Source organism: Oryx dammah, unplaced genomic scaffold (genome assembly GCF_014754425.2).
Source record: "Oryx dammah isolate SB20612 unplaced genomic scaffold, SCBI_Odam_1.1 HiC_scaffold_1, whole genome shotgun sequence".
Lineage (NCBI taxonomy): Eukaryota > Metazoa > Chordata > Mammalia > Artiodactyla > Bovidae > Oryx > Oryx dammah.
Window position 1 is genome coordinate 7,521,417 of NW_024070185.1, and position 15,515 is coordinate 7,536,931.

Consider the following 15,515-nt stretch of genomic DNA (forward strand, 5'->3'; position numbering starts at 1 on the left):
AAAATAACATAGTATGAGGGATGCGGGAGATACAGATGAAATACAGCTGGTCTTGAGTCAACATTTGTTGAAGCTAGAGGGATGAGTAGTTACTCTCAATTTTGCATATGTTTGGAAATTAACATATTTTTTTAAATGTGTATGAAAGGCAAGAAATGAGCTTAAAATCTTCATCTTAACCTCTAACCCCCCTGGGAAGTAGGTGGTATGGCATCTGGCTTTGCACACCTGCATAAACAGTAATTTCCCCTGTCATTATCTGTATTCCTATTCAGGACACTCCTGGTCCCTACGTCTCACTTTTAGAGACAGAATCACTAAGAAGGAAGTGGGGTTACAAAAGAGGGTGGGACTCCACCTCTGAGGTCAGATTAGCGACATCCCCATCCTTCCCAGGACAGGGAATCTGGGCTCGGGAACGAGAATCAACCTGGATTTTTGCCCCTTCTTCCACCTCGGTATGGACACAAGCCACACAGCCACACTGTGCCCTACTCTAAAGCACGCATAAACAGACAACAGCGCAACATCCTATACTGCGTCTCCTCCTTCCCATATGAGATCTTTCTCTAATTGGGAACAGCTGGGTGGCTCAGGAGTCAAGCATCTGCCTGTCAATGCAGAAGACACAGGAAACTCTGGTTGGATTCCTGGGTCGGGAAGATCTCCTGGAGAAGGGCATGGCAACCTGCTCCAGGATTCTTGCCTAGGAAATCCCATGGAGAGAGGAGTCTGGCGGGCTACAGTCCATGAGGTCCCAAAGACTCAGACACGACTAAACATGCATACACACAGAAAAGCAGAGGGAAGGTTGTCATCACCTTGCAAGAGTGAGGCAAAAACAAAACAAACAAGAGCCACTAATTTTAACCCGTCTACACTATAACCAAAGTGATAGATCCAAAATGCTACTTGAATCCTGCCCCTCCACTAAGTCTTGCCTTCACGAGGCCAAGTCTGAACTCTCCAGATGCCTCTCTGCTGGCTGCATGCTCCCCACACTTCACCCCCAACACTGCAGAAAAGCCAACTCAAGAGCCTCAGCTTACCATGTCTTTCCCCCACAGGCAGGGGGAAAAACTTCTTTTCAGACCCCCTATAGGAGTCCATGCCTGCAGGAACCAGGTCTCTACCAGTTTAAGCATCCTGGGCTCTCGAGGAACCCAGATTTACCCCGCTGAGTAAATCTGAGTAAATCTCAGTGTGCTCTCCACACACTGAGACCCTCACTTTTTTAACACCCCTGCCAGATGGTAAGCTGTCAGGATGAAGAGACAACCTTGCTCATTTTCAATCTCCAAAGCCTAACAAGTGCTTAGCTCCCAGGAAGCAGGGGAAAAAAAAATCTGTTGGCTGGTTGGCTGAGATGAATGATGTGTCTGTACTGGTACTGGTAACAGAACTCTCCCCTCTGCAGGTCTCCAAGAACCTCAGGCACTGAATGGGTTTAGTTAACAACAGAAAAACAAAATCAAAGGGACAACACACTGAGACCCCAACACTGGAGTCATTTAACCCGTGCTTTCCCACAGATGTTTTTACCTTTTCCTAAAGTATTTTATTTTGTACAAGAAAAAAAAAAAGTAACCCATCAAACCTGAAATTTCAGATACCATTGCTCAAAATGGGATTCTCAGGTGGTGCTAGTGGTAAAGAACCTGACTGCCAAAGCAGGAGAACGTAAGAGAATATAAGGGAACTTTCAGTCCCTGGGTCGGGAAGATCCCCTGGAGGTGGGTATGGCAACCCACTCCAGTATTCTTGCCTGGAGAATCCCATGGACAGAGTAGCCTGGGGGGCTACAGTCCATGGGGTCGCAAAGAGTGGGACACGATCGAGGCTACTTAGCACACACACACGCAGTCATGGAAACCTACACTACCCAAAATGAACGAAATCGAATGGATGCCCAGCAAGCTCAGAACCATTACATTACATGTACCATTGCGGTGAGGAAAGACAAAGCCAGCGAACTACTGTCATGGGCGATGCCATCAGATCCTGGGTTTTTAAAGTTTATTGATTTATTTCCACCCTGCGGCTTGCAGGATCTTAGCTCCCTGACTAGGGTTTCTTTGCCTTTTAAATTTGGCTGTGCTGGGTCTTAGCTGTGGCATGTGGGCGTTTAGTTGAAGCGTGCAGAATCTAGTTCACTGACCAGGGATCGAATCTGGGCCCCACAAGTTGGAAGCGTGGAGTCCGAAACACTGGACTGCCAGGGAATTCCCCAGATCCTGGATTTTTTTTTAATGCCCTTTTCTCACTATTTCTCTGCCTGGCCTGATTTCTTCACCTTGACAGTGCAAATGCTCAAACTAAGAGAGGCTTAGTAAGTTGTGCAAAGCCACACAGCAGGAAGACCAGAGCATGAGGCAGGACCACGGGGACTCTTGGTGCCAGACTGATGTGCTTTCACCTCAGTGACCTCCCCTTCTGAAGAGTGGGTTGAAAGCAGCACACTCCTAATTCCCGCATGTCAGAGCCTCGAAAATCAACATATCCTGCAGCTGGTCACCTCCCTTCAAGAGGGCAACAACTTAAAACTTAGAAAAATGCCCTAGCTTTAAAATGGCTATGCATAACATACTGTAAGATTTGAAAACTATGCTCCCATTTGATCAGCTATTTATTACTGCCCATTCTTTCAGTCATTTTCCTAGTTTTCCTCTATTTAAGGCAGTGGTCCCCAAACTTTTTGGCACCAGGGTCTGTTTTCATGGAAGACAGTTTTTCCACGGACGGTGCAGGGGGATGGTTTTAGGATGATTCAATCGCATTATTACATTTATTGTGCACTTTATTTCTATTCTTACGGAAATAATAATTTCTATTATTATTATATCAGTTCTACCTTAGATCATCAGGTATGAGATCCCAAAGGTTGGGGACCCCTGATTTAAGGGATCAGTCTTTAGGAGCCAGTCTGGGTCACTAATCTTATAAAAACTTTCTTCAATGTTTAAATAACTAAACAGTAACTTTTTATGACTGTTTAAATATATAGATATGCACATGCCTGTATATGGTAACTAAGAAGTCAAGGATTAATGCCTAACAGTGGTTATCTTTGGACGGTAAGATTACAAACTCTGTGCCCTGGTTTATAACAGTTTTTCATTTCTCCATAGTAAATACACACTGTTTAATAAAATAAAAATAATTAAGTTTTATTGATACTATTTAAAAAAAAAAAAAACTTTTTCTGAAGCCATCTTTGACCTGGAAAATATTTTCTTTTCTCAAATAAGCAGTATTTCCCTATTAAATGTACACTCGGAGAGAACCACATTCTTTATTTAGGGTCAAGTTAAGTTCTCTCTATATGCTAGGGAAAGGTTTTATTTGTTGTTTGTTTTCCCCACCTACTCAATTTTGATGGGTAACCTGTATTATTGCCTCTCTTTACCTGGTTTGATTTATGATCTTGGAAGTCAGGTCATTCTCTGCTGGGTCGAAGAAAGAAGTAAAAAAAATGGTCTCCCCACCTAATACCTGATAAAATATCTGAAAAGGTCATTGCAGACCTTGACAGAAACACATACAACTTCAACCCAATCTGATAAAACAGCAACTTGAAAACTTTTATCAGAAGAAAATGTAACTTGCCATTTCCCAGCTCAATTGACTGAACTGTTTTTTAAATCTGAAATGACAGACATCATAAGATAGGAAAAGCTGCAGATAAGAAGCCAAATTGGGTTGTCTTGAATCAGATCGGATTGTCTGCCTGGGTTCAAACTCCCACACCTGCTCTGAATGTGTCAATGAGAGTCTCTTGGCATGGTCCCCGAGGGGTTTGGAAACATTGCAAAAGTGGTGAACTTTGAGACTTCAGCGTTTATTCTGCGATTATAATTAACCTGCTCACCAGTTGCTATCGATCAATACTGAATGGCGCTGATAAAGTCTGACTGGATTTCTAGAAGTAGAAATAGAGATTTAAACTAGGAAGGAAAAAAGAAAGATCAAAAAAATATGTTAAGGACCAAATTCAGTTTTAAGAAGCAAAACTGGATCTGTGACTGAGGAATCTCAAAGCTTGTAGCTTAATAATCTGCAAAACTTCCCACCAAATTCTGGTGGGAACTCCTTGATTTCTCATCCTCCAAAAATAAAGTCAGTCTATGACGATTCAACACAGAGTGACAGCCTTACGTTCTTTGTTCATTCCACTTGCAAAGGGTGAACCAAATGGAATGGGTTACTTGTCTGGATTATATGCCTCCTTTGGCAGAAAAAAAAAAAAAAAAAAGATTATTTAAAGACATGAAGGCAATTCGAGGGCTCTTGCAAAGTACTGAAGGCCAGAAAACCCAATTCCCTTCATTCAGATAAGAGGCTTGAATATTCTGGCTCAGTTCTGATTACAGAGCAGTAATAGATAAAACCGTAGGCCCCCTGCCAGAAATGAGAAAGCTTCTACTGATGGCTTCTGTGATCAGCTCAGACCAAGTCCATGGGCTTTTCCAGCCTAGGGTTTTATCCACTATCTTGATCCAGGCCTCTATTTACATATTCACTAAACAATATAATTACTGTGATTCCCCTATTTCTTTCTCAGCTCTGACCTTCAAAGTAAAGGCAATACAGAGAATACAAAGAAAAGGCAATACAGAAAACTCTAGAAAAGGATTTTTGTGAGAAGCATATGGTTTTGCCCTTCTTCTGTAGCCAACGATCCCCAGGAATAAGAAGAATTTTCTAGTTTGGAGGGTCTCAATTCTGGGCAATCTCTCTTTTAATTCTCTACACACCCAAATACAAAATGCTGAAAGGAAGCTTCTGTGAGGCAGGGACTCCTGGCACAGCGAGTTCTGCAGCATCAAAGTGAGATGGAGAGACATTGGTAGGAAAACAGGAAAACACAGGAGAGAAACCGCAGTGGGGAGAGAGAACAGGCGGAGAACAAAGTAATACACACACTCCTGAAGTTGACATGAGACCTTTGACCACGACAGACCTTCCAGATCAGAAAGGATGAGTGCCCTTAAACTTGGCAAGTGAAAGGGTGGCAAACGAGGAGAAAGCATGTTCCTGGAAATGGAGACTTACCTGGGTTCTAAGTCGGACCTACTGTTTGCTACCAGAGAGAACTGGGACAGGTTAATCTTTCTGAGCACCAGTTTCCTCTTCTGCAAAATGGAGATCACAGTATCTAATTCTCAAGAAGAACTTACAAGGCCCTCTGACCTGACAACTTCCTCATGGAATGGATTCAGCTTACTTGCATATATGCACCATGTGCTGTGCTTAGTCACTCAATCATGTCCCACTCTTTGCAATCCCATGGACTGTAGCCTGCCAGGCTCCTCTGTCCATGGGGATTCTCCAGGCAAGAATACTGGAGTGGGTTGCCATGTCTGCTTCCAGGGGATCTTCCCAACCCAGGGATCGAACCAGGGTCTCCTTCATCACAGGTGGATTCTTTACCAGCTGAGCTACAAGGGAAGCCCCATATGCATGATACAGGCATTGTGTGTGTTTGTGTGTATTACAAGATATAGGTTCCTATCCCTAAAATGTTGTTAGCTGGTTTCAAAACATTGATGTACCCAAACTTGTAAACTTCTTTTGTATAAATTAAAATACTTCAGAGGTTACTCTTATTATAACCCCACTCATATTATCTTCCCTTACGTTCTTTAGAAAGAAACAGAACAGCTCTAAACAGAAGAATAGTTTCATTAGCCAATAAAACATTTAAATAATCCTGCCTGGAGAGTGTTACCTGAGACCACTTCATGCGCCATGGCGGGGCAATATAACAGAGTGACACTTTCCAAGCCATGAGAGAGACTTATCACCTGCAACTTATGCAGGACTGCAGGTCAAAGAAGTCACCAGCAGACAAACACTTTCAGATGTCAAAAAGGCCCCTTTGAGATCTTAAAACAGCAGTATCCCGGGACCTGGAAGAACTGCCCACTTCTAGAGCAAAGCAGTGGAAAAACCAGGGGTCCTTTCTCTTTCTTAAGCAAACAGAAGCAACAACATTTGCAACCTGCTTCAGCTCTCAGTACACCTTAAAGGTCTTAAAAAGACAGGCTGAAAAGAAGTGGTTAAAAGACTTACTTACCTTGCCCTGGAGGAAGGTAATTTGGTTTTCTAACACAATCCCATCACTGCCCTGGGTTATTAGTTTTTCTGGTTCTAGCCCCATATAATATGAGTGAGAAGTACCCACACCAAGAATGGTGGCCAGTGTATGTACCAGTGAGGGCATCTTAGGAAGTCATATCAGTTTCGGGGGCGGGGGGTGGGGGTGGGGAGTGACATCTGACAATTGCAGGCTGAGATCTGCTTCCAGAAGACATTACTGAGGGTCAGATAAGGGTTTTTGGACCCCTCAGCAAAGCAATCTCCTATTGGATAAGCAAAAATCAAAAGCCACATTCAATAAACAACAATTTATGTTTTAAAGTGCTTTTCCTGTGCATCCATAAACTCTAAATATAGATCCCTCTTTTTTTTTTTAAAGAGGGGAGACTTTCAGGAAGTTAATTCATGAATACTTATGTGTCTTTAAAATTTTAACTGGTTTCGTGTTTTTTTAAACTGGTAATAGTCATATGACTCAAAATTTAAAAGGTTCCACGTGTATACCCATATCCACAGCAGCACTATTTACAAGTCAAGAGGAGGAGACAACTTGTGTCCCTGACAGATGAAAAAACAAAACATAGTACATACAATGGAATGTTGTTCAGCATTAAAAAGAAAGGAAATTATATCACAGGCTACAACATGGGTGAAACTGGAGGACATTCCCTTGTTGCTGTTGTCTGTTACTCAGGGTTCAACTCTTTGTGATCCCATAGATTTTGTAACCTGCCATGGGATTTTCCAGGCAAGAATACTGGAGTGGGTAGCCAGTCCCTTCTCCAGGGATCAAAACCCGCATCTCCTGCCTTACAGGCGGATTCTTTACCGCTGAGCCACCAGGGAAGACCATAAGTGAAATTAGCCAGTCACACAAAGATGAATCCTGTTTGATTTCCACTTACATGAGGGATCTAAAGTAGTCAAAATCGTGGAGACAGAAAGGCAGTTACCAAGGGCTGGTAGGGAGGTGAAATTTGGAGTCGCTGTTTAATGGGTATAGAGTTTCAGTTTTGCAAGACAAAAGAAATTCTGAAAATCTGTTTTACAACAATCTAAAAACAACTTAGGCTTTCCACGTGTCTCAGTGGTAAAGAATCTGCCTGTCAGTGTAGGAGATGCCGGTTCAAACCCTGGGTTCCGAAGATCCTCCGGAGGAAGAAATGGCAATTCACTCTAGTATTTTTGCCTGGGAACTTCCATAGACAGAGGAGCCTGGTGGGTTGAAGTCCATGGGGTCACAAAGAGTTGGACATGACTGAGCATTCACACACAGCAACACTGCTGAACTGTACACTTAAAAATGGTTCAGATGGTAAAGGAAATCAACTCTGAATATTCATTAGAAGGACTGTTGCTGAAGCTGAAGCTCCAGTACTTTGACCACCTGATGTGAAGAGCCGACTCATTGGAAAAGACCCTGATGCTGGGAAAGACTGAGGGCCTGAGAAGGGGCGACAGAGGATGAGATGGTTGGATGGCATCACCGACTCAATGCACGTGAATTTGAGCAAATTGGGGAGATAGTGGAGGACAGAGGAGCCTGGTGTGCTGCAGTCCATGGTGTCGAAAAGAGACATGACCAGGCCACTGAACAACAGCAAAATGGTAAAAAACAAAACAAATAAACTTTCACTTTAACCTCCCTGGATGTTAAATGTATTTTCTTGTTATTTAATGAGTTAATAAAGAAGCACAAGACAATGAAAAACGGTTAAGATGGTGAAAAACTCAAAAAGTTCCAAAGCATATATGGTGAAAGTCCTTTTCCCCTCACCCCCCATCCCAACGGGCAAGCATTGTTACAAATTCCTTGTGAATAGTTCCAAAGAGAAATTAAACATTTTCAAACGTACATAATCTTTTCTTGTCCTTTTTTAAAAAAATACAAATACACAGACATCTCGAACTTATCAATGTCTTGGAGAGGATTCCAAGATTATTCTAAGTTCGTTGCATGATGAACTTTCTAACTTTTTCTGGAGAGCTTTTTGCATATTCAAAGGATATCAATTCTTTTTTTTTTTCCTAAACAGTGTTAATTTTTTTGAACTTCCTAAATTTTTACCCTGACAAGATATCCTATTGTTTGTATGCACCATAGGTAGGTAAACAGTCCCCTAATAATGCACATTTAGATTATTTCCGATTTTGGTTGGAATAATTATTTCCAATGACAAACAGCACTGCAACTAACACATGCCCTTATATTTGCAGAATCAATTCCTAGAAGTTAAATTTCCAGGTCAAGGGTATCAGTTTTGTAATTTGTCAGACATCACAAAGGGCTCTCCATAAAGGTTGTACCAATTTTCACTTCCATCCACAGGTATCAGAATTCCTGTTTCCCCACCTCAGAGTATGTTTGTTTTCTTAGCTCATTTAAGGTAGAAAAAAAAAAAGGGAGGGATACCAAAGAAAGTGTTATCTAAAACCATCTCCCGTGCATCATTCTACCTGAGTGCTTAGAAAGTACCTAGCAAATGTGGCTTGACCTTTCGATGGGACACAATTGAGCAGGTGACACACTCCTGGCTCCCCCCACACACCTTCCCCATTTAATTGGTCCTCAAGCCAGCACCACAGTCCAGCCCCAGCTCTGACTGACCTACTCGGGGTGGTAACCGGAAAGTTAAACAACTTTGGTTTCTCAAAGACTGACGAATCATTCTCTAGCCAAACAAGCTACTCACGCGTCTATCTTACAAAGTTCCCTACATAAATGAACTGGCTCAGAAAGCAACTGGCTTTGTTGATAAGCAGTTACCAAAAGATTCTAAGAGTTTGTTTATGGTGTAGGTTGGTCACCTATACCATTAACAAACTCTTAGAATACAGTGAATAAGACAAAGCTTTCAAAGAAACCTCTGGCTAGCACTGAGTGTTATACATGCATTTTGTTGTATTGTTATTTTTTTTAATCAACGCTTAAAATGATTCTAAATTGTTGAGATCCTTTAAAAATATAATCACTTATTTGTCTATTACACAAAAGAATTATTTCATCATAAAATATATTTCCATAGCTTTCCAGTAACATCTATCACAATGTTACTTTCTTTAAGATATATTTACATATAATTTCCAGTTTCCTTTTCAGCCTTAAGTATTTACAAACATTAATTGGTACAAAAATCAACTTTATTGTGGTGTAGTGTACACACAATAAAATACTCCCATTTTGCTTAATTTTTCATTCAAGGCCTCACAGCTTGCAGGATCTTAGTTCCCCAACCAGGGACTGAAGCCACACACTGTGGCAGTGAAAGTATGGGGTCCTAACCACTGGACCACCAGGGAATTCTCAATGCTCCCATTCTATTAGTACACGTCCATGAGTTCTGACAAATGGATATGCCTAACATAACAGCTGTGAGTGGGTTCTCTACAAGGAGACAGCTATATCATCCTGCACAGCTAACTCACGTGCACACCTACGTGGACCCGAGCCCTTGAACACAGCTCCACGGGAAGATGGTCACGCAGTGTATCCTTAAGAACTTTCAGCATCCACATTCCATTTCAACAACTACAATCTCATGTGTGAAAGTGTTCTTCTCAAGCCTAGTATCTACTCACATAGAGCAACACGTTTAAAGGCCACAGATATTTTGTTTTAAACCTTCTGGCCATGTTGTGTGTCGTGGGGATCTTATTCCCCAACCAGGTATCAAACCTGTGCCCTCTGCAATGGAAGTTCAGAGTCTGAACCAACGGACCAGGAGAGAAGTTCTTAAAGGCCATAGGCTCTTGCGTTTTAGATACCTGTACACAGTCTCTCTCTCTCTGTGTCTTATCTTCTCTTACCCACCCTGTGACTTCTTCCTCCGAAACTGTTTCAGTGGTTTCCCAAGGTTTCCGGAACCCTCTCCCACCTGACTTACTCCTCCCCATGGCCTTCCTTCAGCAGCCAAAGTGTGTGGTTTGTCCTGGGCAGAGGACTGTGGCAACTCCCTCCTGGATTTCCACTGAAATATTTGCTAAGTGCCCGGCCTCTGCCAGGCACTTACACGAGTGACACTCTGTACCTGGCCTCAGTAAGGTCACATAATTCCATTAGTGCAGCCTAATTCACGAACTCAATGGTGTGTCACGCACATATTGAACTTGGAATGAATTAACGTTTATATACGTTGCAGTCAAGGCAGAGTAATTCCTTCCACCTGAAGTCCAGAGCTCTACAAAGGCCCTTGTTTGCTTTTTATTACTTTGGGTTTTCCCTTATTCCAATAACCAAAAAAAAAAAAGAACTCTGGCAAGATGTGAACTATTGTTAATATTAACACTTAATACTTCATAGAAAATAAAAGTATTTGCTTCTTTCTCCTCACTGAAATTAAAAACTGTTTCTGAGTGAAAGGTGAGTTAGTCTGTGTGGTTTTACCTATAGTGACAAATATATTATTTAAACAAAAACCAAACTGGGTTGCATTATTTCATGGTACCAGGCTATGTGACTTGTAAATGAGGGCATAAGTTTTCTTAATCTTGTTTTTTTCAAATTGCAGGCACTTCTCCTAGTAAAGTTCTATTTACCTTTCATTGCCAAGTGCAGACAGTACCACCCTGGTGAGGCTCCCAGGCTCCTAGACACAGGGAGGCACACCTCTCCTCTGCTATCAGTTCACGGCCATAGCTCCCTGCTGAGCCACTCACTGGCCTTCATGTGTTTTTAGGGTGATCAACCATCCCCGTTTGTTGGGGCCTCTCCTAGGTTTAGCATGAAACATTACCAATCCTAAAAAAAAAAAAAAAAAAAAAAAAACCCAGTCTTTAAAAAATCAGAACTGGTCACTCTGCATTGATAGCGAGGGACTGTTTAATAAAACAGCCATCATTTCTGAGATGCCAAAGCCAAGTAGTTCACAAACGTTACAGTATTTTTCTACTTTAAGACAACATTAAAAGTAGTTACAATCATCTCACTTTACAGAAAAAGAGAGGAGACTTAGAGAAGTAAGTACCTTGCCCGAGATCACAGGGGTACCTGGACTCGAATCTAGGCTTGCTTTTGTCACACCCCCACGCCGTACTGGGTCTTAGGTGTTGCTGTTGCCCACCAGGCTCCTCTGTCTGTTGGATTTCCCAGGCAAGAATACTGGAGTGGGTTGCCATTCCCTTCTCCAGGGGATCTTTTCCACCCAGGGATTGAACCTGTGTCTTCCTCCTTGGCAGACAGGTTCTTTACTGCTGGGCTACCAGGGAAGCCCTTCATTGGGTCTTAGGACCTGGTGTTCATTCCACACAGCAAGCCCACAAAAAATACAGAATCAGTCTTTATCCTTCTGCCACTCAGCATCAGTTAACATGCCAGTGATGGTCCTTGATAAAGCTATGAGGCATTTACAAGAGGGCTCCTGTGATGGGAGGAACATATAAAAAGCACATGTACATATGCTGCTTTTAACTGGCTTTGATATAAGTGCCACTGGAGAATGTTCTGGAGATGTGAATGCCAACAAATTCAACATGCCTCCTCCCCTCACATAGATAATATGGAACCTTTCGTAACTTGACCACTTTAAACACTTGGCTGTGCACAGAAGAGAAAATCCAACTGCCTGGCCAGACCCAACGGCTGTCTTCAGGTGGGACTTGCTGAACTAGGAGGACACAGAACAGAGCACACTGCTCAGCACCACCACACTTCTCAGCAAGGATGCCATCCTTAAAGGTCAGCTTGCTGACACTGGAACGCGGCGAACTTTGAGTGCACATCTCAAATGGTACTTTTTTTTTTTTTTTTTAAACATTGCTGCGGCTGTAACTCTCATGACCACAAACTGTCCCCCATCTTTGGATTTCGGACTTCTCTTTCTTCCTCTAACACCAAATTCTCAGTCCAGGATTACGGGAGTTTAGGAAGCAATCTCTCCAGCCCACTCCCAAGTTAAAAGAAGTAAAACTGTGTGAACCATTCCTATTTTAAAATGGAAGTTCTAGAGTGAGTTCTAGAGAGAACTCAGGAGAGTTCCAAGAATGGGAGGCCTGAGGGCCCCACCCCTAGTATGCCCACCTCCAACTGCCATTGTATGGAGATGCTGTCCAGCTATCTCTCAAGGTCCTCCCAGAGGTTAGCAGCCTGGGGGAGGGGGGATCCTCCTCCCTGTGGATGGGGGGTGTGTCGTCTGGCTCCCCCATGAGGGGGAGGGGGAAACTGGGCGCCACATCCACGGTTAATCAGTTTACCTAAGATGTGTATTTGGTCCGACACCCCTAAGGACCTTCCTAGGCCACCCAGGGTCAGAGAATAATTTAAAAACCTTCAAAGCCTGGATCCTTCTAGGAGTCAGCCCAAGACTGGAAACCCGGGAGGGACAAAGCTTTCCTCTTCAAAGTGAGAACAAATGCGAAAGGATTTAGCACTTAGTAGGCAGTCAATAAATGTTAACTTTATTTCTTAAGTCTGGGCTTCCCCTCCTCCTCTAAAGCCACTTCCATCCAAACCCGATTCTGTCCCTTCCTGAAATTCCACAGGACCAAAAGACATTTGAATTCTGAATTAATGGTGCCACTTCCTTTTCCTCTCAGCACAGAAGCCCTTCCTGGGACTTCATTTTGTTCATCTGTAAATCAGGCCAAGGGGTACACACATGCTGTCCTTCTCAGGTCTGACATTCAAAGGAACTATAACATTGCGCCTATTACAAGTATAACTTTTAACCCCAGCGCTGGGACAGGAGGAGGCTGAACACGTGTACCTGCGTCACAGTCTCCACAGGTGGGCATTATAAAGAAGCACCTGTGTGCCAGGACACCCACCTGGGGAGTGCTTCTAACACAGCCCTGGGCACCTCGGTCTGGCCAACCAGCCCAAGGTCACAATACGCTCTGGCCCTGAGATATGACCCAGAGACACACTCCTGGCGCTGGTCCCAATTCAACCCATCTCCACTGCTGTGCTTAGTCGCTCAGTCCTCTCTGACTCTTTGGGACCCCATGGACTGTAGCCCACCAGGCTCCTCTGTCCATGAGGGCTCTCCAGGCAAGAATACTGGAGTGGCTTGCCATGCCCTCCTCCAGGGCATCTTCCCAACCCAGGGATCGAACCCAGGTCTTCCTCATTGCAGGCGGATTCTTTACCGTCCGAGCCACCAGGGAAGCCCTCTCCATTGCTAGGGTCCCTCATTTGTTCCCGGTGTGAAATACCCAACAGGAAAATCTACCGCCCTGACGGATCCTCCAGCTGAGCCGCCATATGGGGCCAGAAGATGTTGGGCCCAAGCCATGGAATGAGTTCCCTGCGGAGGATGGAGAGGAGGTGAGGAGGTGGTCTCGGCTGTACACCAGGGGTGCCTGGTGGCCTCCCCAGTCACCCAAAAATGGGCGCTGCCTGGGTGCACGGCGGCCCAGACCCAACCTACGTCTGGGGCCGCGCGGAGGGCTCCCCCAGCCCCTGCCACCCTGCAGTCGTCTCTCCCGCTCATAGGATGTAGAGGGCAGGCCCAATCTCACTGAGCAGAATCTGGGCTCCTTGGAGCTGTGGCCTTCACCGCCACCATCACCCTGGCCGCCTGGTTCGGTCTCCCAGTCTGCTTTCCTTGGAAATTCACGCATCCCTTCTATCTTCTGCCCCCACCCCCACATATTTGTGAAAAATTAAATGCCCCAAACAGGGCTCAGGGCTGCCTCTGTTCCGGCCCCGGGCACTCGCGCGGCATGCAGCACTCACCGAGATTGGGGTGTCGCGCGGCGGGGTTGGCTCGGCCGGGCAGGCTGTGCAGGACCGGGCTGTCGAAGGGTCCGGCGGAGGCGGCGGCGGCCGCGGCCCAGGACGCGCCCACGTCGGCCATGTAGGCGGGGTAGGGGCTGGAGTAGGAGCCCGCGAAGCCGGCTCGCCCGTACTGCTCGCGGCCCGCCAGGCCCGCGCCGGCAGCCCCGCCGCCACTGCTGTAGGCCGCGGCTTCCCGGGCCGCGGCGGCGGCGGCGGCGGCCGCCAGGGACCCAGTGGTGCCCGGGAAGGAGAAGCGCGGCGACACTGGCGGCGGGGTGTAGGCGGCTCCCTCGGCTCCCGCCTGGCTCCAGCCTGGGCTGCCCTGCTGCGTCCCGGGCCCCGCGCCCGACGGCGCGGCTCCCGAGCTGCCGCCCGAGGCGGCCCCGGAGGCCGCGCCCCCGCCTCCGCCCTGGAGGTAGGACAGGCCGAGCACCGAGGAGGGCACCCGCGGCGTGGGCACGTAGACAGGCGAGGACGCGGCGCCCGCGCCGTGCATGAAGGCACCCGGGCCGCCCGCCTCGTAGGGCCCGGGAGGGGGGCCGTGGTTGGCGGCCATGGCCAGGCTCTGGTACATCGCCCCGCGCGCGCTCGCAGCGTCCGAGTCCTCGGGCCAAGGAGCAATGCGGGGAGACAAAATAGTAAGACAAAAATTAAAAAAAAAAAAAAAAAAAGCGAATAACGTACAGGGGAGGGGCTGTCAAAAAACCCGAAGATCAAAAATCAAAGGTTAAAAACAAACACAAATCCTTCAAAATTATATACATATTCAATCCAGCGTTGAGCAAAAAGACTGAGGTTCTGGTTTACTCAGGAAAATCCCAAATTGAATGTGTGGTTGTTCCCCTCGGTGGTGGAGTTGAGAGGTGGGGGGCGAGTCCACTAAAGGTCCTAGAGGATCCGAAGGCGCGGGATGGCGCCGGGGCGCGGAGCTCCTGCAGGGTGGCGCGGGATGGCGCCGGGGCGCGGAGCTCCTGCAGGGTGACGCGGGCCGGCCGGTCGTCAGAACACCCCGGCCTGGGGCACAGGGTGCGGTAGGCTGGCTCCAAGGCTGAGGCCCGGGCCGGCTCCTTTCCTCCGAGATGTAGCCGCGTCTAAAGAGAGAACGACAGAGGGAAACAAGGTCATCCAGTGCTTTCAGGGCCCATTTCCCCTAAGCTTGGTTGCTTCTCTCGCCCTACAAACAAAATCGCCACTCTCAGGGGCCCAGCTCCTCGGAAAGCTGATCTGCAGAGGCCCGTGGGATCTGACTGCTGCAAGGAAGCCTCGGGGAGGGGCGCCTTAGAGACGTAGGGCTCTGCAGTTATTGGACGTGTAAATTACTGGTTGTGATCTTGATCAGCGTTTTTCTTTTTTGTAATGCTTGTCAGGAAGGACTTTAATTTTACCTTATTTCTAGCATATTCTTGTCACAGTATTTTAAAAGACCAAGGGTTTTGGGTTTCCACGAAGAACCTAGAAATGTAAGAAATCTCTCCCCAACTCTTTTCTCCCCCCACCTATCCCCAACTGATCCTGACTGTGAAAGAACTTTAGATTGTCCGTGGAAGACAAGGACAAACTTTATAAAATAAAAAAACCCAGCAACCTAAGAAAATTTTGTTTGCAATCTTTTTTGTTTGTTTGGGTTTTTTTTTTTTTTTTTTTTGCTTTTAAACTAGAGGCAGATTCTAAATATTTATAAATGAACACAGCGTCTGGTAAA

At 45.7% G+C, this 15,515-nt stretch overlaps 1 protein-coding gene across 2 annotated transcripts in view; it reads right to left on the bottom strand.

Moving 5' to 3' along the window:
* GATA4 (GATA binding protein 4) overlaps window positions 1-14,746 on the bottom strand; it is a 47,777-nt gene extending 33,031 nt beyond the window's left edge. For both annotated transcript variants that reach the window (XM_040233205.1, XM_040233291.1), the window contains exon 1: window positions 13,772-14,746. In XM_040233205.1, the coding sequence (XP_040089139.1) occupies window positions 13,772-14,387 (616 nt within the window). In that variant the 5' untranslated portion in view covers window positions 14,388-14,746. The remainder of the gene's footprint in view (window positions 1-13,771) is intronic.
* Window positions 14,747-15,515: the final 769 nt, after the last annotated feature.